The sequence below is a fragment of the Calypte anna genome, chromosome 5A (genome assembly GCF_003957555.1).
Source record: "Calypte anna isolate BGI_N300 chromosome 5A, bCalAnn1_v1.p, whole genome shotgun sequence".
NCBI lineage: Eukaryota > Metazoa > Chordata > Aves > Apodiformes > Trochilidae > Calypte > Calypte anna.
The window spans coordinates 18906723-18933613 of NC_044251.1; the positions used below are offsets into that span (position 1 = coordinate 18906723).

The window sequence follows — 26891 nt, forward strand, 5'->3', positions numbered from 1 at the left end:
AGGAAAACCTGATTAGCATGTTGCAGGATCCAAACACCTTAGATCTACATGTTTCACCAAATTTTACATCATGGTTATTTCTAAGAAACAAACTAACAATTAGAGACACCTGTTAGAAGTGCCTGTGCTCTGTTCACACTTCATGTGGTATCTTAAAGTGACAGCATATTAAAATGTCAATGCAATTCTTTCACATTACAGAAGTATTTATAACAACAGAAAGTGCAATTAAATTCTCCTAAGTACTTGTACTCAACTTGCTTAGCATACAAGAAAATAAAATACACTGCTGTAGAAGAGAAGACTATTGAAATTATTTTCCTATAAAACACAGAATTACAAATGACAGAAAAAATCCATATCTAGATTAATTTTATATTTTAGATGTGTAACCGTATACTGTAAGGCGAGTACTGCAGATAAAATAAATTCAAACCTAAGAACTTACTTATTCAAAACTGATTATCTGCCCAGATACTACACAACTTGCACCTCACCATCATGTTCTTGGACTTCAACCCCTCCAGCACAGACATATTTGCCTAACTCATGTCAGAAATTTCTGAGTGGGAACTCAGTGGTCCATATTAAGGAGAGTACTTGAGAAATAGAACACGATAATTCACCTTCAAACAGTTTCTACAGATCCTTTCTATAATGAAGATTAATACAGTGATGGTGCATTTACAACAAAGTTAAACAAAAAATCCAGCTTGGCAAAGTAGATTGCTATGGGAAAATTTCACTTTGAAAATCATTTGTCTATGTAGACAAAAATAACAACAAATACAAAAGCTTCCATTTGCTCAGTTGGAAAACTGAATTTTGAACAACATCTACCTTAAATATTCCATGTCATGAATTCAAGCAGACAGTCAGTGGAAAGCATAAAGTAACCCAGTTCTGTTTTCAGTGCTCATTGGAGTATGAGGGGTGATGCAGTCTTGTGGCAGTGTCCTTGTGAAAGGTGAAATTAGACTATCCTTTAAAGATGCTTTATTTTTTCTCATCTATTTTAAAGCCAGGAACAAATATCAAACCTAAATTTCCAAAAAAACCCTCATGTCATTATGCCAAATTATTCACAAATATTGGGTGTCTATAAATGATTATTCCAAGCCACAGGACTTTGTGAAACAGATTTAAGAATATTGTAATCAAGAGCATATTACACTCATCCACCTGTCCTGACACGTTGCATCAGGTTATCACATTGTAGCAGAAGGAACAAAATGAACTGTCCCTCAGTTATATTTGCTCACAGCCTTAGCTTTAATGGAAATAATGTCAAATAAATTTGTTGTTCTACAAGATTGGTCTCTTCTACTGCACTTTTGCTACTGGGGCAGTGACCCTTGGCAGAAGTACAGAGGCCACAGATAGGGCTGTTCTTCAGGACACTCTTGGTGATCCTGTTATGCTTCAGGACACCTTCTCTGATAAACTGTCAATCCTTGCTCTGCTACTGACCGAGGGAAGTTGTTCCAGTTTTCTTCCTTTTTAAAAAAATTATTTATTTTTATTGTGCAACAGGGATTAAAGCCTTTATGGTGCTCTAAATTACAAAGATTACTTGCACGTTACTCAAAATATATGAAAGTACAGGGAGCATGCAGCATCTGCATTACTTCTGTAGTTTTACACTAGCTTCCAAAGCAGTAGCTTCATCATTTTGAAATCGGAAAATTCTAATGACTGATGCATCTCCAGAAGTCATTTTCTTCAAACATATTTCTCTCTGCTTTCTGAAATATAACTCATGAAACTTTAGCTGACCAAATCTCTGTTTATTCTGAATTTTATTATGCTCTGGATAAAAATCCTGGTCTATTTTTCAGAAACAGAAGCTTTCAAACACTGATATTTCAAGAGAGCCATCTGTTTAGTAACTGACTTGTCTGCAGATGGCAAATTATCCTTTCTCCAAAGGCTGCTGGCTATTTACTCACATCAGTTGAAATGTGGTGCAACTTCACAAATTATGTCTTCCAAGAGCACCTGTGAATTGGCCTTGTGCTGTACCAGTTTTATGATTTGTCACCCAAGACTGAAGTTTACATTATCCTTAAGCAATGTGACTAAGTGGGAGGAAGGATTGTGGGCCAAGCTTTTCAGAGTTGTTTTGTGCAGCTCCACTGCACTCAGGCTGGCCAAGAATAGTGGAACTGTTGTAGCCCCAGCACACATAACACAACTCTGGGAGTTGTTCTAATTGATGCTGAATTCCTATTAGTCACAAGGGTCTGTCCTGGCAGCCACAGAAAGCTGGAGTATAAAAGACATTCTGACCATTGACTTCTTTCCAGAATTACCTATTCCCAATAAGAGTTTGTGAGGAACAGGTGAAGCAGAGTCATTAAACCACCTCTGTACTACCTACCTACCTAAGCATTTCTGTTCCATTAAGAAAATTTTCTGGTGCCAAAATCTCCCTCAAATCCCTTGAGCTGTCAGAATAGCATAAAAAGACACGAATAAGACTTTACCCTTCCTCTTCAACAGCTCTAAATCTGCTGTCTACTTTTCTACAAAGGCAGCAAAGTGACTAGAAATGGCTCCGTTAATGCACCTGATTGATCTCATGTGACTCAGAATGCATATAAGCATGATACACTCATAATTCTTTTATTACTTTTCTGATGATTTATCAAACAAGTCAAATGGTAGACTGAAAGGGACTGAATTCACCCTCTGTTATTATAGGCAATTATGTCATACATGCCTTTAGAAGTCACTTGACCCAAGAAAGTGACTGAACTCTACTGTAAAAGTAATTAGGAGGCTGTTTGCCTCCACAGCACCTCCTAGAAGGGTGCTCTACAACCTTTTTGAGATACCTAAAACCTAATTCCTGGTCTTAAATATCTTCAGAAGAATTTACACTCAGATATTGTTGTTCTAATATCATGTATAAAGAGACAAAAGATCCTAAGGCCATCCATACTAATACCTAATCCTTGTCAATAGTCAATACAGGATGATTAGGTCAGTGTATGGCAAGATGACAAGCATATGACCTCTGTATTTCCAGGTTCTGTGATTCTGGAGCTCAAGCTTCTTGCTATGTCCTTTGTCCTATATCAGAATGTCTAACTGTGGGAATAAGTTTTATATATGGGTCCACACTTATGGATATATCCAGATTTCCTATCTGGGGCAGAGCACTTAATGTTGCTTTTTTCTCATGCTGCTCAGTAAAAATGACTGAAAAACTCCCGTCACTGCCTGGAGAGAGGTCTTTTTACTTCCTTCCACATTCCTCCCTCTCCAGCTACAATGTGTTCTTTTTTATTATTATTATTTAAAAAAATATTTTAAATTTTTCTTCTTGTTGTAGAATTAGTTTTTGGCCAAGAGAATTGAATATGCTGATGAATGCAGGTCTGGCATGAGAGAGTGTGAGGCTCCTTTTAGTAGTGATGAATTATTATACATGCTAGAGCTGTAATATGAAATTTCAACTCTAATTACATGTTTTGCAGAAAAGTTAACAGGTTTTTGTAATGTACAGTCATTTTTCATAGTAATAACAGCAAGTAACTTTTGCAATATTGTGTAATTTCACTAACAAACAACTTTAGGGATCCTTTTTTCATTTAAATCTGGCAAAGTATTTAGCCACATGAATTAAGTATTGCAGAGCTAATAAATGAGTACTCTGAAGAGCAGGAATTAATTTACCCATAATTTAAATGGTTTGATGCCTCTGATTAAAACTGTTCCATGATCAGTTGAACTGATGTAAGAATTCACCTCCAATAAAAGAAGGAGGTTTCACCCAATATTCCTTCTCCCTTCTTCCTATGCCTTTTTTACTGTGGTTTTGCTCCTTTGAAATAGATCTGATTCTCACTGAATTGTTCTGCTAAGCTAATTCAATTCATAAATTCATCAGAAACTGTATCAATTAGTCTTCTAGGATGATGTGTTGTATAGGGCCATGAGAAAAAACAACAAAGTCTACAACTTGTTGTATAAAGCAGACTTGCTGACATGAAGAAGATAAGCATCTTGCCCTTTCAACAACACTGACGTGCAAGATTGGAATTTCCTGTCTCATGAAACTGAAAACTAAATCTCAATATATTCCTAGATTTCCTGAGACATATGCCATCCATGCTTATAATGCATTATCTGTACAGCAATGGAATTGTCAGCTGTTTCATTTCTTATATAGGTAGAGTTATATTACAAGTTGTTACAATACAACAGCTTGGCCAGAAAAGAGACAGATATGAAAAAGTATGCATTGCTGCTTATTTAAAAATTCACCTCTCAATGGCAAAATTAGGGAAGTATTTTACTTACCTTACATTCTTGCATTATTTTTATTCCCCCTGCAGTGGAACTCAACTTGCACCTCCAGAGGAATATTTTTGTCCGTACATATGGACTTTATTTTCTAAGAAGATACAACACTAAGAAGTATGTTCTATCAGACAAGATAAAAAATATGCAGTCATGCAAATAAAAATTAATGTTTAATTTAGAGACATAGTAAATGAATATGTATACGTCTTTGATTAGGATGCAGTTTTACATGCAGTTTTACAGCAGAGCTGATCTAACAACATTAAGCCACTAGAAAACTAAAAAATACTTTTAATAGCTTAATTTTATGGTACATCATCAAGCTGAATCAATACTCCCCGAAACTATGCAATTGCTAGATCTGACATAAGGGAAACAAAGGGACCATAATACATACACTAGAGATGGGTGGTGAGGAATCAGGAGCAGGACTAACTCTTTTAGTGCCAGTCTACCCTCTCAGTAGGCTAAATGTAACATCACACTCCAGTCTAGTGAAAGTGCATGCACACTTTCTCTCATGCCTACCTTTAGAGTCCAGTTTGGTGATTGGCACTGCTGACCCGTCTGGGTTGCCCCTTTCTTTGTCCTGGTTTTGCCTATTACAAAATTGTGTAAGGAACTAATTCTGGAAACCAAGCTGGTCAAAAAGGAACCCAACCAGAAAATTATTATCTAATCAGTTTTCCACTGTGTCAGTTCCCTGCACTGTCACTGTATGGCAGCATAAGGGTTGAGGGAACAAATGTGATTCCAAAAGAATTGAACTTAAAATGTTGTGGAACCACATTCTCAAATGAAATATGCCTTCACTCTTTTCTTTTTAAGGTACAAAAAAAGTTTAAGAAGTTTTCATTTTTGCATTAGTTTTCCTAATTTGCATTCCATATTAGCAATCTCAGAAATATTTGATTTGATGCTTCCAGTTTGTAGCTGGCTCAGTCAGGAAAAAGTATCATGAGACAGCAGAAAAATCTAAAGACCTGTTGCTGACACTTTTCCCAACCCAATTCCAATTTGTCATGTCCTCCTCACTTACCTGATTCTTGTGCTGAGTTGATGAAGAAAGAAGTGTCCAATGTACCTTCTACGAGAAACCATCTTGATCTAAGTTGCCACATCTTGGCAGATACTAGATGTAGAGTATCATATTTACCACTCAAAAATATGTCTCCCTCTCTCTGTTACAGACCCTGTTCTATATCACATACCCACGGGCACTTGCATTACTTTCTAACCAGTGGCAGCCAACACACAGCGGTTACTCAGGTACCAGTTTGCCCCTATTCCAGGTTTCGGAAAATGGATAAAAAGGTGTAAGGAATGGCAATACTTTTGTAGTTACAAGTTAGTACTGGTATTTGTCAACAACCCAATGCTGGAATAAGGGAGAATCAGGAAGGTCACTGCACCTCTCAGACCCAATCCCTTCTGTGTGCTGCTCTTTAGCTGGTGCTGCTGAGCTCTGCCCCTGGCTTAGCTCAGGTTGTAAAAGTACAACCTAACCCATTGCCTTCTCCCATGGGAGTCATCAGCTTACTACAACATTGCAGCAGCTAAAAACTTGCAAATATTTCCTTAACTTTTTTTTTTTTTTTTTTTAACTCTCTTGAGAAATAAATTCAAAAGACAGCTCTGTTGTGCCAAGATTATTTTCGAGATGGTATTTTACTTGCATCCTACTCAACATGAAGAGTCTTGTTTCTCAAAACCCCCTCTAGACCTAGAATACACACTGATGCATCTGCTCACAAAAATATACAAAAAGCATAGTGCATAAAGATATTATCTCTCTTTTCATTTATTTATAGATTTACTTGGCACTTGCTGGCCTAATGCAGTTATTTTAGGGATGTACTTAAATCCTATATTAATGGCCAACTTCTCTGAGAAAATTATTGGCATTGCTACAGTTACATTGGGCTTCCAAAATATACAGTTTTATTCTCTTGTATCCATAGCTTCTAAAAGTTAACCCAAATACAAGTAGGAAAAAAAATGTAAAGATACAGACAAGTTCTTTTCTATTTTCCATACTTAACTATGTTGTGATTTCCCTTACTTAAACTATGTATTTTTACCACAGGATCAAATAAGCATAAAAGTAAGCATAGTTTCTTTTTTCTTTTTTTTTTTTTTCTTTAATAATCAGAAGCCCCCCACCCCCACAAACTAACATAGTTCCTTGGTTTTTTGGGTTTTTATTCTTTGGGCACGTTGTGTTGAGACATGCATGTTTAGGCATGTTTTTCTAGGCATGGTTAGACATCAACCATAAGAGTGGTCTAATGAATAATTTTTATCCACGGAGAAATAAGGCATGACCATGGTCTACCCCAGAATGTGATCCTAATGTTTTATACCACTGACAAATCATTAACATCTGCTAATAACTCATCCATCTGCTTTGTTCAGATTGTTTTAAAAAATATTATGTATACCATAGATGTCTTCAACTCATGGTCTATGTAACCTTTCCCAGCTGCTTAATCCTTATTTAAAATATTACTTTAAAATGCATTCATTTTTAAAACTATCCTATTTCTTTGTCTCCAGACTACTTTTCTAACTGTGGTAACATCTGTTCGTTTCCACTGCCCAATTCCAATCTTAAATACTTATTTTCATCATGTATTTTTCTTGTAAATAGAATCCCATGTACTTTCTCACCTCTAAGCCCTCCACTTTCTGCTTTCCGCTCTTGCTCTCATTCCACTCTCTCCCTCATGGTTTCACTTCACTCATTATATTTTAAAGAAAGGATTGATACAGAGTTTATTTAAAGAGATTCTTTAATTATCTCACACTAATTTAGGCCTGGAAAAAAGAAAAAGGGGGCATGCCATGCATCTACACTGTCTAAACGTAATAAACAAAGGGAAACTGTCTCCATGGATAAAACACTGGCACTTCTGGTATCATTCCTCATTGCCATGAACTAGCAGATTAACAGGCAAATAGATCTCCTGTGTCCAAAATAAAGAAATCTGATTCATAAATGTGGTACAGAACAGTCCACATCACACTGAGTGTTCAGATTCTTAGTGTTATTTCTTTTCCTCTCTTAGAGTATAGGGGATACTGAGGCAATTTGCATAGCTTGAAAAAGGTACACTACCATAATTGTAGGAACTTTTTTTTAATACCCTGAGGCTGAAGAAATCTAAACAAATAAAATAATTTAACACATCTATTGTGTTTAATGCAAACCATAATACACACTTTAATACTACAGGATATTTTCTGTACAAATATGCCTTATTTTTTCCAGATCTGTCAGCTGACCCACATATCGAAAATGTTTCAAACTAAGTTTTGTATTTGTCATGGAGACTTGGTCATGGTTTCTGACTCACATAAATGTCATGATTATCTGTAGAAATCTTGAGATACTACAAAGAGAATCCAAACGTTATTACACCATGTCTTATTTCTTTGGTAAGTTCTAATTAGAGAAGAAGACAGTGGTACAATGAGCATATTTGAAAGAGCATTTAGTCCTAGGTTCTCTCCCTTTTCTTCCTTTACCCATTAGAGAATGCAATGAAAATTCATTATTTTATTACATCTGTAACCCGTGTTTCTTCGCCATAATTACAGTTTCGGAGTCCTTTTGTCAATTTGCCTCTTCTATCAAGAATGCATTTATTTGTGGATGCATTCTGGGACAGGAAATATTATCATAAAATCAAGATAAAAACAAAAGGAAGGAAGAAAATTCAGAGCTTTCTTGGATTTAAACTGTGAGTGCACAATGTGCAGCCCAAGAAATCATAAAACGCGGCCTACACCACCCTCTTGCAACTGCATCATGAGGACACAGATAATCAGCTGCAGGTTTTTCTAGTGCTAGAGAACTTTGACATGGAGAAACTTCATTTTCTCTACCAAAGAAGATGCTGTACAAGCACAATCAAATATGTTTGTGTATGTTTATTTTTAAAACATGTAAATATATAGACACAGATTATGAAAGGGAAGCCTTCAGGCTCTTGTCGTTTTACAAATTCTGCCCATGTAGTTTCCAGGAAATGTTTACATGAACTTTGTCAGTACTGGAAATTCAAACATAGGAAGCACATTGTGCTATGGCATTAGAATGAAACCAAAATGTAAATTAAAGGGACCTAAAATGAACGGTTTAGCTCATTGTTCGAATTGGAGGAAAAGAAAAATAAGAAACATTAAAGTGTTAAAAGTGTTAAATGCATATTTATATTTTGCATATCTCCACAGTCAAAAGGGTTGTCACTAGTAGGACAGATAATATTCAGTATGCAGTTTAGCATGATTTTCTTTCAGTCCTCAGATCAAGTAGACAAGGAATGATCTGTAAGGGTTCTGCTAGACACAGCTGGGCTTAGGGGTATGTAAAGGACATATGGAAAGACATGAAAACAAAAATCTAAAATAAAATTACATGTAGCATTTTGAAGAGGAATAAAGCCACTCCAAATCAGCTTTGATCCAGCTTCCTTACAGAAACCCAAAACCCACCTTCCAAATTTACTGGACTGAGAAATAAAAATGCAAGAAATTCATCACACATTCCCTCTTTTCAGCCCTCAGGCATTTTCTCTCTTACTCTTTGTGGAAGTCTGTCTACTTGTTTCCTCTCTCGAAAAACTTGGACCTTCACCTACTGCTACCTCTCCTCAGTTCTTCTGTGGTGGTCTCAACACTTGCTCCCTGCACATAGAGCCACTTATCTTCCCTCTAGTCACAACTGCATCCCCATAGTCTGTAGGAGCTAAGGATATATCTGGATGAGGTATCTTGAGCATACAGAAGATGTACATGGCTTTTGCTGTGGATGCTAGAAATTCCAGGTTGTTACAGCTCACGAGTGACTTAAGAAACTGAATGTGGTTAGTGAAATGGCACAGATATCCAACCCAAACCATACCACACTGCCAAATTGAAATTAAAAATGATATTTCAGTTTTTAAGAAACTGCTCACTGTTAATTAATAACAAAACAGAGTAAATAGCAAAATTCTTAATTGAAATTAAAGAACAGATTGAGAAAAGAGATCTCTGGCAGCTGTATTTGATGTTCAAATTCAGTTTCTATCAAAGACGGGATACAATTACTCTGAAATAAAAAAGCAATATATATATTATAGCTTTTACAAAAATCTTCACTGATTTGAAATAGGGCTATTTTAAGCAGTTCTGCCATTTGATCACAAGTAAGACAGTATCATAGGAGGAGATGATGAAGCCACATTTACACAGTTCTTTTTATCTCAAAGGATCTTGACACTTTTTATAAACCATACATCTGGCATGACTATATATACAAATAAAAGCACAGAGGAACAGAAATCATTTTGACCATCACTGCAAATCACAGCATCTGTTTAGCAGTGTACATCAATAATCTTTAATTCAGGGAAGGATTTAAATTGGGATAGAGTATGTAGAAGGAATTATTAGCCCATTTGCCCTTATTAATTCTTAACAGATTGTACATAGAAGGAAAACAAAAGGCAAATTGCAGAACCCTGGATCTCATCCACATCCAAATTATTGTAAACTTCAGATAAGTTCTTATTATACAAAACTTGGATCAGTAAGGAAACATTCAAAGTATTTCAATGCTGAAACTCAAATGCAAAAAACAGAGTATAAGCTGCAATATGCACAAAAATATTACAAACAATTGTAACAAAGGATACTGATAAATCAAGCAAAACTAATCCCAAAGAAAAATTTTGATGTTTGGTTGAAAGAAGGATGTTAAGTTGAGTTGGTCAGGGATTATTTTTACTAGGATTTTTTTCTTCCTCAAAATGAAAAAAAACATTCCTCAGGAAATGGTCAGCTTGAATACATTTTTATACTCTTCTTTTAGATGACAATGGATGTTATTGTCTACAAGTTCAAACCAAAACTTCTCTTTTTCTAGTTCAGAAGTATTAAAAGAAGTTGAAAAACAGAAAAGAAATGGGAGTGACATCTTCCAAAATTTGAAATTAATGAAATGAAGAGTTTCATTGGCCAAAATGTTGGGGTTTTTTTAAGTCTTCTGAGAGTTCAACTGTTTATTCCAGTACTGAATTGTTTGGTGTCCTGATAATTTTCCCAGGACAGGAAGACTATTTTCTGCTTAAAATCATCAAGAACCTAACTAGACCAGTCTGCATCAAGTAACGTCAGTTTAACATGTCCGGATGCAAACCAAGTGAGCTATGGTCATTTTTGAAATGGTAATCTTGCATAAGGACAACAACCTCTTCCTTAAACCAGCATTTTCCAGAAACAGGCTTCACTACTGCTCACTCAAACAAAAAAACAAAACAACAACAACAAAAAAGACCAGAAATCAAAGAGGAATTAATGATATAAAGGAAGTAGCTCTTGCAAAACAACAGATGGAATGAGATCGGAAACACATGGAGTAAGCTGAACTTTTTTAATAAGACCAAAATGACAGAATTGGAACAAAGGAATAAAATTAATAAACATGCACAGAAATCAGCTGACCAGTTGCTAACTAGAAATAGGTCTGTAATGTAGGGTCCAAATCTGGACTTCAATCACAATTTGTTTTCTAAATTTGGGGTTTTAGATCCCCAGTGTTGGTCTAGAGTTTTGCAGAAAGGGTGACAAACCATAAAGTCTCTATCAGGACTAGATGAAAACTTTCTTCAAAATTTCTAGGGTGAACTATTGGATTAATTTCTTAAAATGATGATATTCTGGATCACACATAGGATGGTTAGTCAGTTAAACTTGAAGATTCTGATCTAGTGCTATAATATATGAAAAGGTGTTAAAGTAGAAGTTACATGGACTGCATCTTACCCAGATTCTGCCAAAAGGTGAGAAACAGTTAAAAGAAAGAACAAAAAATTTCAGGAAGAATTGAATAGTTTGATCAGGAAACAAGCTATCCTTATTAACTTATTCTTCTGATAAATTAAAGTAAATGCTTTTGAAAGAATGCTTCATGGGTCTCTCTTAGGCGGTGCTTTCCAAATTGCACACCCATCCCAATGTGAGGCTGTTTTACGAAGCCACAATTACGTCTGAAGACGGAAGATTGTTTAAATAAAGAAAAAAAAAATGGAATCATCTGGAACTGTCATTATCTGAATTAACCAGAGAAGTATTAAAGCACTGCCTGTTGAATGTATGTTTAATATGTTAGGACACAAGTTACCCTGATGATTCTCCTGATAAAATAATAAATTACACTTTCTATAAGTCCTTTAGATAGTTGTTGGCTTGTGATAACATTTACCACTGTTCAAATACATTGCATGGAAGTAAAAAAACCTTAATCCTCAAGTGGTATGAACTAATCTATCTTCACTGATGTCAGCACAGATCTGAAGCATAATTTACTATTATTCTGACGTGCCAGAAACCATTGTACTTTCAAATGTTTGTCTCAAAATGTATAGTGATGTCAAATTACTGCCAAAATGAAAAATATAAGCATATGATTCAACTAATCTCCGTAACACTATTCCTGTTCAGGGGACTTTCAGATACAAGTCTTTTCAGATGTATTATGTATTTGGAAGTTTTTGGTGATGTTTTGCTCTTTTTTCTCAGTTACTTGAAGGCACTTAATCATTAATTTCTTCATATGTATTTTCTACTAAAGTCTGTAATGCAGAAAAAAAAGTTTATTTTAAAAAAGTTACAAGTATGGTTTCCATTTTGTAACTACACAATATCAAGTAAGATACAAAATGACTATTAGTACTTCAATGTATGTTTCACATTTTGTATGATTATTTGCACATTAAACTTTGAAATTTGTTTTCAGGAAGGGTAGAGTCACTAAATTCATCTGTACACTGGTGATAATCAGTGAAAAAGAGAAAGAACAGGTAAAGGTAAAAGGTAAAGGTAATGAACCTGTAAACCTGAGGAAATATTAGCCAAAATTTTATTTCTAGTCATAGTTCTAATTTTGAAACACCAGTTTTAATTGCATGAGTTTCTTGGGGTGTTAAAATCAATAGCAAACAAAATTGTATGTTAGTGCATGCAGCTGGGAAGTTATCAAGCTCCTGAAAAATGTTCATTTATAAGCCAACAGAGTAGTAGGGAAATAAATAAAAAAATAACATTTTTTTCCTGAAAATTCAAGATGTTCAATATTATAGGACATCAGAACATAACCTGGCATCATCAGACAGATCATAGCAACATCCTACAGTTATCAGGTTTTCTTGAATGATCCCTGAAATAACATCAGCTACCCGATGACTTCTGACAACTCCCTGTAATTTACTCATCAACTGCACCTGTGAGCTGTTGCACAAGTATTAATTATCTAATGATATAGTGTCATTAGATTTTGAATTTTGTACATTTTCTTAAGCCAAAACATCTGCCACTAGGACAAATAGGACTCACTCAAGCTGGAAAAGCACTGTTCTTAAAGTAATATATATGACAATGCCTTGTCCTGCATATCATGGCCTAGCATACCCTTGTGTCATCCTTTAGTAAATCTGATGGATGAAAAAAATCATCACAGCTTGCATTACACTTAAGGAAAAAAACCAGAAACATCTGAAATAAACAAAACCAATTCTTTATCCAGACTAAGACACTTTTCTTCTGATTTTCCAGCAAAGATCACTCATCTAGGTATCAATCAAAAAGCAGACCTTCTATGTTTTGACTATAAACTTACCAGAAAATTCGTACTACTGCTTTTAGACAGGCTCACCCATAAATCCTCACTGAATTCTGCAGAACTTGTATTTGTGAAGACAAGAACAAAGATTCAGTGTATTATTTATTCAACAAATGGCTACATTAATCAGCAGAATAACTGGTAAATTTAACAGCTAACAGAGTTCTATTACGCTGGCATATTAAAAGTTTGGCACATTTTTCTTAATAGTGTCTCATCAGAAACTATACCAATAAATCTTTTAATTGAGAAAAAGCTTCATTTCAAAGATTAGGTGTGATTCATAAAGCTAAAACAATTAGCATATTTATCTCCATCTAGCTAGCTCATATGATTTCCTAAGCTAATGACCTTTAGTTTTCTAATAGATTACAAAAGAAAACTATTTTTGAATGTACATTTAGCAAGAACCACTCCATTAAGCATTTGGCTTGTCCATAGATTATAAACATGTATTTATGTATATATGTGTTCCTCCCTTGAAGTGAGGAGATAAAAAAAAAACCTAGCATTGTTACTGTAGAATAATAGAAAATTACCAAACAGAGAAAGGACATTGCAAAATGTTGTTACAAGAGAGCCAGACCATTTTCCAGTGTTTCAAAATAATCTTTGACAGGAACTTTCTCCTCTCCAATTTTTTATTAAAAGCATACACACACAAAATCAACGAAGAGAAGATGCTACACCATCAGCCCACTAGATGTGATCCTTTGGCATCTCTAAACTCCTTCAAAACGCTAACTTAGATCAAACAAGGTTCCACTAATCTGAAGAGGCCATGGGACTTCTCACCAAAACACACTTTATAGAAAAAGGCAGGAAGCTCAAGACACCATAAAAATGAAGCAACAAATAGTGCTTTTATATATTTTTATATATTTTATATATCCTTTACTCTAACATAAAAAACATCCAAACAGCCTACCAAAACTTTAATAGCTAGAAGTGACTTGGAAATGACAGATTATCAATACCATGTTGAAAAAGAGTAAGTATACTGCAGTACTTTTAACCACTGCAACAAAGAAACAAAGTAAATGAAAGTGTATTAGAAAGCATTCTGAATAGAAAGTTCAATATTAAAAAAAGTTTCATGTGAACTTCTCTAAGACTATCAGAAAATTATTCTACTCTTGTAAATTTGGGCCATTCAAAAGTGGCACGATGTTAGGAACATAGAATGGAATGACAGATGGCATTAAAGAACAATTCAGTTTTGATTTTGTTTTTGGCTTTCAAAATGTATTTTCAAGTACTAACATCTGCTAAGATCAGCAGAAATGCTACTGCAAAAGCTGTGTAATATCTCTGAATACACCAGCATCAACACACACAGAAAAACTGTGACGGGTGCTGCTCAATTCTGCAGACTTGCAGCTAACCCAATGGAAGAGTCAACTTCGCTTCAAGTTCCTTCAGATGAGATAATTCGCTTAATTCAGACTTTTCTTGATTGAGCCCCCTGGTCTCACCGTAATTCATAACCTGATTCCTCCCACTGTTCTTTCATTTTTTCCTGCTTTCTTCTTTAATTCTGCTATTTGTGTACTCAGCTTTCACAAAGGTTTCCTAATTTTTATTAGGAATTTTAAAATATTGATATAGCTTCACAAACATTCCTGTACATTCTTTAGTCCTTTTCTTTCCTGGATTGCAGATCTGATTTGCATTGTCAATACTGCAAGTATGACAAAACCAGTACAATTTGGAATTGAAGTGGGAAAATCCATCCTTGTATTCGGAGAATCTGCTGTATGTGCAGTTTCTATTAGAAAACTGAAAGCACATCTGCTGATTGCCAGTTTATCAGAACAGATGTGCAATTAATGTTTTTTATGATACATGATATATGGTATGTCCTAATTCATAGATGATTCTAAGGATATGCATTAAGTTATTTTAACGAACACTGGAGACACAAGGATGTATATAGGATGACTGCCTCAAAGGCACCAGAGACATCGGGGTAAATCACTGGTGCTGCATTTATGCTACATAACATGATTCCTGGTTTAGTACAAAGAAGAAAACAGGAAGTGGTAAAACCAAAAGCTTATATAGTTGCAGGTGAGTTATAGCACAACCTGCCTAAATGAAGACAATAAAGAGCATCCCAAGAGAGCCACATGAGAACAGAATAGGATAGATTTTTTTTATTATTATTATTTTAAACTTGGTGTTCTATTAATTTTGTTTATACTCTTATTTCTGAATCTTTTATTTCAATCTTTTGATGTAAAACTTGTTTTAATATTGAGGTCTCAGTAGTACTTAGAGGGGCAGAAAGGACCCCTGAAACTACCAGGTATATTGTCTCTATATGAATCAACATATTTCATACTCTGAAGGCATATGGAAGAACTGCCTGAGCAAGCTCCAAGTACCTACAACACCTCAGGAGGAGTTAATGCAGCTAGAAACTGCATTTCTGTCCTCTGGTGTAGGGCAATCTCCACAGAGAGATGGCCTGCTGCAAAATGCAGGCTGCAGAGAAGTGTATCTCAAGGTCATAGAATGTGATTTAAACAGAAGCCAAAAATACATTCTTAATGAGATCACACATTGGCTAACTGGAGCTAGAATCTCAAGTCATGACTGCTTCAAGCATATTCCAGAGACCACAGCTGTCCTCATCATTTGTTTGGAGCTCATTCATCTCCCAGTGAAGATTTTCTGCCTACGTGACTGAGACTTCGACAGAGCTCCAGGAGCTACACATGGCAAGTATTGGCATTGCAGGTAACCCACATGGCATGAAAAGTTTTGTTCTTATTATACAGTTCTGCATTCTGGTTTGCTTTTCATGTTTGGCAACATTCACTTGTAAATTGATATGAAAACTGAGAAGTATAGAAAAGAAAAAAAATAAAAAATAAAAAATTCAAGAATCTAGAAACACAACGATTCTTTTTCCACCTGAATAACAAACATTAAAAACACCTTATATCACCAAATTTTTTAGGTTGCTTAATATTTATACTCACATAAGCAAAAATAGTCAGCAATGCAAATAGGGACAGATAAAAAGACAAAAATTCAAAGCATGAAGTTACTTAGCTGACAGAGAAAAACATCTTGTTTTATTATTTTTATCAGGTCTCAAAAATCTGTGAAAATTATTTCAGAGGCAATTTTTTCCTCAGTAAATATAGAAGAATTACTACAGATGACACATACAGTATATGAATTTAAGTATAGCCCTCTTCATTTTATAGGATTTTGTTACAACATTAAAAATACATGTAATGAAACAGATTAACACCTTTAGATGACCTCTAATCAGAAATATGTCATGCTATTCAAATTCCATCTGTCAAATGCTGTGATACAGGTAAGTAAATACAAATGCCATTAAAAGCACAGGTTATCTTACTTGGAGAAGTTCTAGCATTTTACTTTTTGACAGCTCCTTATTTGGATATCTTCCAGTATCAACGAAACTTGTTCAAACAGAATCTTACCTTGTTTTCACTACATCAAGGGGATGCATCAGGCAAATTTCTACAAGACCTATAAAATAATAATTAAAAAGGCCTAATAAACATTTGTAGAAATAGTAGTTTCATTTTCATTGACTCCAATATTTTTTGTAGTTTGAAAAGTAAAGTAAAAGCCTAAATGCAAAATTGGTGCTGCAGTACCTATACACTTCATATATTAAACAGATTTTTCTGCAGTATGTTGGAACAATCACAGATTTTAGATGGTGCTGAGTGTTAATTATAGTGAGGACTTACCTGATCAATATAATCACAGATTTTACTTGGTTTTCTGACTTAAGAACAGCAGGAACATTTGACTGGCATAATAAATAAATACATTAAGGCTTGCTGAAAGTAGTGAAGGGAGCTTAGGTTGGCACTGGCTCCTTTGTCATATAAAACTAATCCCTAAAGACAATGCTATAGTGCTAGACTGTACTGGGGGCTCAGGCAAATCAGATGGCAAAATGACAGCTTATTCCTGAGCTGGACATCTGAGCTGCAGCCTTACTGGTTCTTCATCCTGCTCAGGGCTGGCTTTTCCCCTTCCTGCTCTACTGCTCATCATGACCACTTAAATTTAGATGCGGGGGACTTTGCATGTCCAAGAATGGAGAGTGTGAGTAGCAAGGATTGTGGAGAAAGAAAAGACCTGGAAGATACCAAGCACATTTGCCATCATGGGATTCAGAGTTCTGTTACTTTTTCCACCCTCTTGACTTTCCATAAAAAGTCCAGAAGTTTAGCACCCACATTTTGCCAGTTTCCCAGCATACATCACCTGGGGAGAACTTTCAGAGATTCTCTATATTTGCTAAAATTTCCTAGGTTTGCCTACTCCCCTCTCCATTTCATATATTGCCCTCACTCCAAAATGCAAGCATACAATAAAAGATGTATTTTTCAGGATCACAGTAAAAGCGTATTTTTAAGATCTGCCAATGTGCAGAGATAATAAAAACAACTACACAAATCTTAAAGGAGTTTGAATTACTGGGAAAATAAGTAGCTGTATGTCAAATGACTGTATTGTCATATTTTTTTAACTTTCTGTGTCCTGGTTTATTTAGACTCTTAAGCATCCGCAATCTCTTATTATCCAGAGTAATCAATTTAACACAATATCATGCAAAAACAGTTAGTGAAGACTACACTTCTTCTAATATATTACTTTAATAGATTTATTATTTTAGCAAAATATTTGCAAACCTTTTCTAATGTAGAATGCATCTTTTGGTGATTCATGGCTAAACTTCTTAAAATTTTGATTCAGGAAAGATATTAAACTATCTGCAATTTCCTTCTTTTATGCATACCATACATACTGAGATTAGGCACATGCTTATGTTCCACTAGATGCTCTCCTTGTTCAGGTATCACTGTTTTAAAGTACAGATCCTGTCCTCTTTTAATGGCACAAAATTTGGTCAAGGTTGAGTGTTACAAAAGTTAACAGTCTCTAATATCTAAGACAGTTTAGCACATGCCAGGCTATTAGCTTTCTCTTTCACAGCAAGACAAAGAAATTACTGTAGCATACAGTGAAAATCTATTTTGAACTCTCCCCACACAACCTATTGAACTCATGGAATTTGCCTTTCTCTATTCTTTGACAGACTTGATGGGGAAAGACCCTGGTGGGCATCATGCAGGAACCAGACTCTGCCTGGGTAGTGCGCATTGCAGTGTCAGAAGTTTTTTTTTTTTTCTTTTTCTCATTATAAAATATAAATATAAGGAAGGCTCAATGTTTCAAAATTCAATTATTTTAAAACTAATACAAGCAGAAGAGGAAAATAGTGGGGTTTTAAAGTTTATATAAAAAAGGATTAAATTCCAAAACATTACCTACTTTCTATTTCAACCTTATCCAGACCTTCTGAGTAATACAGGTACTTACCTAAGTAAGCCTTTTACAATGAACCAAAGTATTAGCAGAGGGAAAATTTTCATTATAGTTGAAGGAGAGTTAGCCAATAAAAGCACTAGATTTTAGCTCAGCCTATAATAAATATACCTGTATTAAAAATTAATATTTTTTCTTGATCCTTTTCACATATTGAATACATGTATTACTTAAAATTTTTATATATTTCTCTTAGGGAAGTATAATCTATTTATATAACAACAAAGATTGCAAAGATTTTCTGCACAAACACAAGTTTTGCAGTTATTAACAGAAGGAGGGTATAAACTGTAGTGCCAACATTCTCTACTAAATGTAAACTGCTGTTCCGATATATAGAATATTGCAAACAGGTTAAAACGTTTAAACTGAATTCTTGACATAAAATAATTGCTGAGACCTTTAATTTAACACATGCAATTTCCCAAATTTTATCATTCTACTCCAGTATCTTGATCTTACAAAACATAAAACTGACCAGATAATCCCTTAGATCTAGCATTGTTTGCTGTATTTTCTTTTCACCCCATGCAACATTTTTTTTTCTTTTTAAGTCTGGATAAAATGAAGACAAGACAGGTGACATCAGCCAAAGAATATTAATATTGCTAATAAAGAGTAATTCAAAATAATGCAATTTATTGATATATTTTTTTTTCTAGAAAGAAAAACTGTTCCTATTTCTGAATGGGTGCATTTCTTGCTATAATTACTGCCCAGGAATGACTTCTATTTTACTAAAATAAGGCGAAATCACGTGTCACATTAGGGAACACTGACTATTAGTTTTCTGTCCTGATTCTGTCCCAAAACCTATAAACTACTCCAATGGTTGCCAACAGGTGCTTTGCAAGAGGAGCTGCAGCTGAGTGTTTCAGTGCTGGCAGGGAGCATTGCCTATGAGTTTTTCCCTTTCCAACCAGCCTCCTTTTCCAACTTATACTCTCCACTCCCCCCACCTTGTTTTTGATCTTCCATTCCATATTTTTTGGCATATAGAGCCTACAGTAGGGGGCCAAGCATGGGGCCAGGGGTTGTTCACCCTATTCTGTTTTTGCAGCATTAATGTCCATTTTGGGAGAAAACTGTACAGTGCCAGAATTTGTCTGTGTTTTCTTGGGGATAATTTTTAATTCAGGCATTTATCCAAAAACTGAATCAGATGAATTCCAAGGTCTTTGGCAAGAGTTCTGTTTTGATAACTTCAGGATTCTATTGGTTATCTGTCCTTTTTAGTCTTTCCTTTGTCTCATCATTTAATGGTGTTTAGTTACTTGATTTCACCAGACAGAACTCTTCAAAAGATGCTAAGATTATGACACAGATCTCTGAAGATCACCAAAGGAGCACACACTGTGCAAGACACTAATGGACCAGCTACAAACACAAGCTACATTTTTCCATCTACTGTAGTAGTCATGTAGATCATTACAACATCCTACTTGATCACCTGCCCAGAAAGTGTGGTGGCCCTACTAAATTACAAGCCCTCTCAGATATGGTCAATAAAATAAAATATATTGCTCTTTCTTTAGCCAATGTTCATCAGCTTTTTAAATTCAATTAGCGCTATGAAAATTTAATTTTCCAAATATCTGTATCAGTGTGCAATATATTTTAAGTTGTCACAGTGTAAAGACTACTGTTTACAAACTTTTATTTTCATGCTAAAGTAGTTAAAAGAGCTACACATAGACTGTCCAAAAACATATTTTAATTGTCCCATTGGGTCTCCTTGGTGATGTCACATGTGAATTAACCCAAAGTGATTTATGATGGCCTGATTATGTTTAAAACAACTCAAATCCAACCAGCTGAACACGAGCCTAAAGGAAATATAGAAAAGAACAATTACTGGGTCAGTCCAATATTTATTGTCTTCTGGGTGGGAAAACATTCTTTCTGAAAAGTGGATACTAACCATAAAGCAAGACATAATAAAAATCTGTGCATCGAAGAAATAAGCAGCTGTCATCATTGACATCATCTGATAGTACACAAGTGGAATATCAACAACCAAGAACGGAATCCACAATTCTATTATGTAAAACATTCTGCTCACCAAATGAGCCCATGGAGGGAATAAAATAACAGAAAACATTGACCCCCAAGCTGAGCCTCCTATCTTCTGGTTTTAAATTCTTTCCCATCATGGGTTACATCACACACCCTCCACAAATATCTGCCTATGTCCTCAACAAGATTCACACATAAAATTTGAAATTCACAACCTCAGTATACATTTCTTTAATGCAAACATTTTGGTGACTAGTGGGTATTTTGAGTTCCTTTGCTCTTTGTTCCTCTGTTCCATGAAACACAAATCTTGTCTCAATAATCATACCAGATATGCTGAGAATATCATGACTCTGTTTAAAATATGCTCCACTTATCAATCTGGCAAAAAGTATGAGATTTCAGCAGCACGAGATCATAGCTCTTCTTACCTCCCTAAGAGTTTTCATACTTCATCTACTCACTGAAAAGGGAGGAAAAGAATGACATCTAGCTAGCAGTACTTGCTAAAAGGCACAGATAAAAATAGAGTCATTATGGCTTTGGTCCTCCTTAGGAGACAAATTCAGCTCTTCTTTGACCCTTGAAGCTCTGAACTGAAAAGTGCCGAGTGTCTGTGATACACACTGACTTGTCATTTAAGGAAACCTTAGGAGCTCACCCCATATATGTTTTATGCATAATACACACTTAACATAGATTCTACGAGAAATTCATGAGAGTTAGAGCATGATCCATGGGCCAGTTCAGACAACCCCCTGCAGTGTAGTAGTCATTATGCACTCTCCTCCCTTTTCCCTGAAATAACTCAGTCACTGGAGAAACACAACAGAAAGGAGTCTGGTCATAGGAGACCTGGCAGTAAACACATCAGGTACCATATACTGTATAGCTGGAACAGTTGGTATTTATTTTGGCTTTTGCATAGATTTAGTTACAATGTAAGAAATGATCATAAATATTTTCTGCATACTATGCATTTCCTTCTGAGAATATATGTTGGAGAAAAAGAATCTTGTGTTGATCTTTGTATCCTAGTAAAAACAATGACAAATTCCTCCTAAATCTCCTTGTCTGTTGGCTAAAACACTTTATTTGACAATATGAAGTAACCAGCTGAACACTGGTTGCTTCTTCCTTATTTGAAAAGTAATCAGTCCTTGGAAAAAAGAATCCCCATGGTCAGTTCTGCACTGGCTAATTTCTATTACTATGCTGTCCCATGCCATCCTCACAGGCACATCAAGCTCTTACCTCTTCTGTAAGGAGACAAAATGCTAGGTTCACTGTGATATGTGAGGCAGCCAAGGCCCACTCCATTCCTAGGAATGCAGTCACATATTTTGTCCATCTCAATTGTAATATACGTGAAGTAGCCTCTAAGGAAAACTACACAGGGACAAGCATGGACTATGCTGGAAAAGATCTACATATTAGCCTTCACTTAAGAAAGGGACACTTTAACTCTTTCCCATGTGTAGTATGGCATTAACTAATGGTACCCTAGAGCTCCTCACAAATGTTAATTAATGTTTCAGGTAATGAGACAAATCAATTCTTTCCTTCGAAAATGTGGAAAGATGAAAAGTTACTCCAAAAAGTACTCCATAATGGCAATGGTGCATTCATGAGTCATTTTTCCTTAGAGACCTTGTATACACTGAGAAAATAGACTATAAAACATATTAAGTAAACAAGATGATGAATGTAATTTTTCCCCTGGTGTGGACAAGGATGTCTGTGATTTAGAATGTCCTAGTTGATCACAATCCCAAGAGGAGCTCTTGCTTTGCCATCACTTTTAATGCATTTTAGAAGAAGGCTTTTGTATGCCTACAGGAGGAGCTGGATTGTGCTCAACATCTTGTTAGATGACAGTGTTACTTAATAGGTACAACAGGCCAGTGTAACACTTATCTGAGAACTGAGGAATAGCAGGCTTCAGAACAGTGATTATCTGGCTTTCAAAAATCCCAGGACTTCAGAAGCAGATGGAATTTTCTGATGTTTGGCCTGTAGCATTTGTGCTCAAAGGTCATCAGTGTTTGTGGAGCTCTCCATAAAAGCAATTCAGCCTGTGTTATATTTATAATGGCTTCTTGATTGTATAGTAAAATAGCATTTTTTTATCTTCAAAGTTTCAAGTAAAGGTTACTCAGGTGCTGGAGATCACATCTTAGATGTGCGGAAGACAGGAACTGGAAATGAGCAGTTGTTCAGCTGTAAATCCCCTTCACCTTGGCAGCAAATTTCATCTATATACATGCATACACAAGTACTGAGAGGTTATTGTAGTAATTAACCAACATTTGCAATGCACCATTTGTCAGTAAGGAGTGTATTTTGGAGGTCTTAATGTTTGTCTTGATGTCCCAAGAACTTGTGGAAAAAATGAAAATCTAAAGGTTGTTAAAAAGCCTAAAATTATTCTTATGCTTTAGTTCCCTTTTAAAATTAATTTTATTGGATCTTTAAATTGATGATAAATGGTCCTACCAAGATATTTTCTTTGTATTTCACAGTGGTTCTACAATAGCCTGGGCTTTTTCTTTTCAGTCTAACACACAACTAAGCTGATACACATAGATTCAATATGAGTGGAAAAAGCATAAGTCTGCTAGGCAAAACCATAATTCCTCATTCTACAATATGTACCTATCTTATATTTAGCAGAATTCTGTAATAATTTACCAGAGTATTTTTTGTCTCTCAGTAAAAAATATCTAGCTTTAATATTCAAGTATGTATGCAAAATGCTCTACATTTAGAATAAATTTATTTATTGCATGTTTTCACAATGTTTTTGGCACAATAAGCCAAATCAGCATATTATGCTCATGTTGCCTGTAATAACCACATCTTTATTCTTACTTCTGCCTAGACTCCAGCTCAGAGAGTCTTTAAAGAGCTTCAGTTAAACTGCTCACTATTCATTTAGGTTCTCTGAATATTGTTTGCTGAGTAAAAGCAAAAGTCATCTATGGGTTTAACTTGAAGTTCTTACTCTCTGCAAAATTAAATATTTTAAAATTTAAAAAAAACCATTCTTGTTTCACATACCTACCAACTTGATTAACCTCATGTTTATAACTTGAGTGCATTATTACTTGATATATCGGTCTAGAAAAATCTGTGACAATTTTGAGGACCAAGTTAGTTTTAAATTACATACAGTTATATACATTTATAGTAAGGCTAGGAGGTAATTTGAAATAACTCAGTAAAAATTGATGGTGAGTCACAGAGGATCTTCTACTACATATACGTCTCTGAGGTATTAATCTTCCAGATTCCAGTAGCACACAGCACTTTCATGGGCAAGAAATTCCAATTGTACTACTCACATAGAGAATTTTTGAAGTTAAAGGGCATGCAGAAATGTCCTTTGTATGTAAGACATATGACATTTGCATTTATGGCATAGTCAAAAAGGCTGTCTACATGACCATTTTAAAGTTACAGTCCTTTCACACTCTTACTTGATTTAAAAATACCAAAGCTGTCACAGGGGTGCTGAACACCATGGAGAGTATGAAACATTTAGGTAATGACACAAAAGACAGTGGAGCAAAACACAGCACACAACATAAGAAATGCAACTATGTTCTTAAATATTATTGAAGCAATATAGCATATATCTCCAAAATTTATAACTTTGAATGTTACGTAAATTTGCTTGACCTTAATTTCCATTTCAATTCCTATTTACAAAACAATAATAAAAAATTTAACATCTTGAACAATTCTCAAAAAATCAACTGTGTTGGCTTTGCAGATATTTTTGGGCAATGACGCTTTTTCCAAAATGACTAGCAACCAAGAGTCATTTATCTAGCTTCATGATGTTTTCTTGGTATTTTTGTTTTGTGTTTTTTTTTTTTAATTTACTCTTTCTACATCCTTTACTGATGTTGTATTGACATTAAAGCTTTGACTTATAAAATAAACACTTGCAATTTACAAACTTAAGTATCCCAGTCTCTAGACACATGGGAAAAGCTATATATATTTTGTAAGGTCTCCATAAATTCTACAGCAAGTATTATGTGCTATTATGTCACTCACATATGACATGTTATTTCTATCATGTGTGCAAAAGAAGTTTTTTAAAACATGACTGAAGGGACCACTGAGGTCAGGACTGGGTTACTCAATATTGGTGTCACTGCAGCTTCAGCTATTTCAGTGCATATTGAATCAATATTTCTGCAATAAAAACGTGCAACCTATATTTTCTTTGCTGTTATTGTAAAATGCTTCTCAATAAACTTGTTTTCATAAGAAGTTTGCCCATTCATATGTCCCAGAGCTGTTGTAATCTCATTGCTAATGCTGATCTAAGAGCATGGACATTATTCTATTTCTTGACACATTTAAAGTTCTCTAATGAATAAAGCAAACAGCTTATGGCTGCTTGGACTGTCACTGGATTGCCCTGGAGGGCTTTAATGTCTTTAAAATAGGCCTCCTAGTTTGTATTTAACTACCTTGTCCACAGAGGTCTGAGGGGTAGAGCAGATCAAAGATGTGCTGGAAACATAAAAAGCAGCTGTCCTTCATTTACCTTTAATTAGCTACATCTGACCAAGTGCTTTATGGCCTCTTTGTCACACATGCAACAGTCTATAAGCCTCCTGACCTGTCCTTAAGGACTGTACCATTACAGGAGTCTCAAAAAAATGCAAATTTTAAATATTAAATAGAGTAGCTGGTGTGTTGTTAAAAACCAAACGTTATTCTTCAAGAAAAGTTAACACTACAAGCAATATGCAGAAGTAACTTGCTCCAGCCATGAACCTTGAGGGATTATTGTTACACCTCCACTTTACTCTTCACAAAGATCTTTTCTGGCATTGTACAAAGTATCTGATGCAAGCTGTAGACTTGAAAACTACAATTATTCATCACTTATTTCAAGAGCCATGCATCTTTCATCTTTCATTTAAGAGGTTTGATTTAAAACAGCAGTCAAACTTACTTCCACATATAACTAGAAGAGAAATATGCATAAACAAAATGAAACTAAGGGAATTTAAAAACCAATTCAACATGCTTACATTTGTCACATACTTCCCAAAGCTAAGAATAATTAAATAGCTATTAGCAAGACATCGATTTTTGCCATCTTTTGTACCATCAGTATAAACACACGTTGAAGTATCTAGATGGATGAATAGTGAAATTACAGTAGCAGTTCCAGGTTGGGTGAGGAAAGCAAATAGAAATGGGCATAGCAGTGATGAATGTGTAATATAAATAAAGGTAATTTTCTATTCATTATTCCATGTTACACTGAAAATATGTAATTTTCAAGGAGGACACTCCTGGGGTGAAAATATGTCAGCCTAGAACTCTTTACAGAAAGTATTAAAAAGGTCTAAGAAAAGCTTATCCAAAGACAAGCTTAACAGTGTAAATAGTAAACAGATTACTATTACAAAGCATTTATAGAATGTAGTGAGACCTTATTTTTCTTCTGACTCAATGAACATAAATCATTCTTCTACGTAAAAATATACCAAATAGCTAAACAAAACCACATAAAAATACTGTCAAATATATATATGCAAGACAGGGAACAACTACTGTTTGAGACCCTTAAAGCAGCCTGCTTGGGAACAGCCACTGAACTCAACAATACTGTGAAAAACCAGAAGTGATAGAAGTGCAACTCTTGTATTGTGAAGTCTCTTACTTTGAGGTAAACCATCCAGTCATAAAATGATCAGCTGTCCTAGGCTGAGCCTCTTCCTCATTTGCCTCACTACATTTCGACAGCTTCAATTTCATGCTCATATGAGCAGAAATATTTGAGATATATCAAAGAAGAGTAATTGCTGTTTGCATATCTTGTTCAAAATCTATGAGGAATAAACTACACAAAATACATCCAGGAATAAAATTTATATCCTGTAAACCACTACTTATGACTATATGTTTGAGATCAGTGACAGTTCTGCAAAGAGATCTAAAACTATATGCAGCTTTCTTTTTCTTCTCCAGTGTCCTCACCAATACCGACAAGACTTACTATAGGATTAAAATACCACCATTAACCCCAGTTACAAGGAGAGGCTTAAAATAAGTGCTTTGCTTAAAAAGAGATTCGAGACCCAATTCTTTGCTTCTTAATATGGAAGCAGCTTCCTAACATTTCAGAGAAGTGTGCTACTGTGTACCAGCAACATACAGAACCTTGTACTTTTTGCACAAGGCTTTTGGACCACAATGACTGGTCATCAAGAATTTATGGATAAAATATTTTCTTGGATGTGAGCTGTACACACAACACTGTCAAACATTCTAGGGTCTTCTACTGCATGCATTTTTTTGTTGGATTCTATGTTGTGGCAACAGGTGATGACAGCACCACTATTTTGTGTTATTTTAGCAGTCACTGGCCTTCCCAGTGTTTTTCACCACTCCCATTTGCTGGCAGTATATCATGGCAGAGTTTCAAGAGAAATCTACTATGAAGCTGTGTGTTAACTGGGAAATGTCAACATGC

At 35.1% G+C, this 26891-nt stretch overlaps 1 protein-coding gene across 8 annotated transcripts in view; it reads right to left on the bottom strand.

The window, feature by feature from the left end:
• The window catches only part of SLC25A21 (solute carrier family 25 member 21), a 242009-nt gene that overhangs the window by 87686 nt on the left and 127432 nt on the right, over positions 1-26891 (bottom strand). For 3 of the 8 annotated variants that reach the window (XM_030452161.1, XM_030452159.1, XM_030452164.1), the window contains one exon: positions 16441-16489. The exons of 4 other annotated variants lie outside the window; for them this stretch is intronic. In XM_030452161.1, coding sequence (XP_030308021.1) covers positions 16441-16489 — 49 coding nt within the window. Of the gene's footprint in view, positions 1-16440; positions 16490-26891 lie in introns of those variants that run through there. One more of the 8 variants, XM_030452167.1, reaches the window with a different exon arrangement.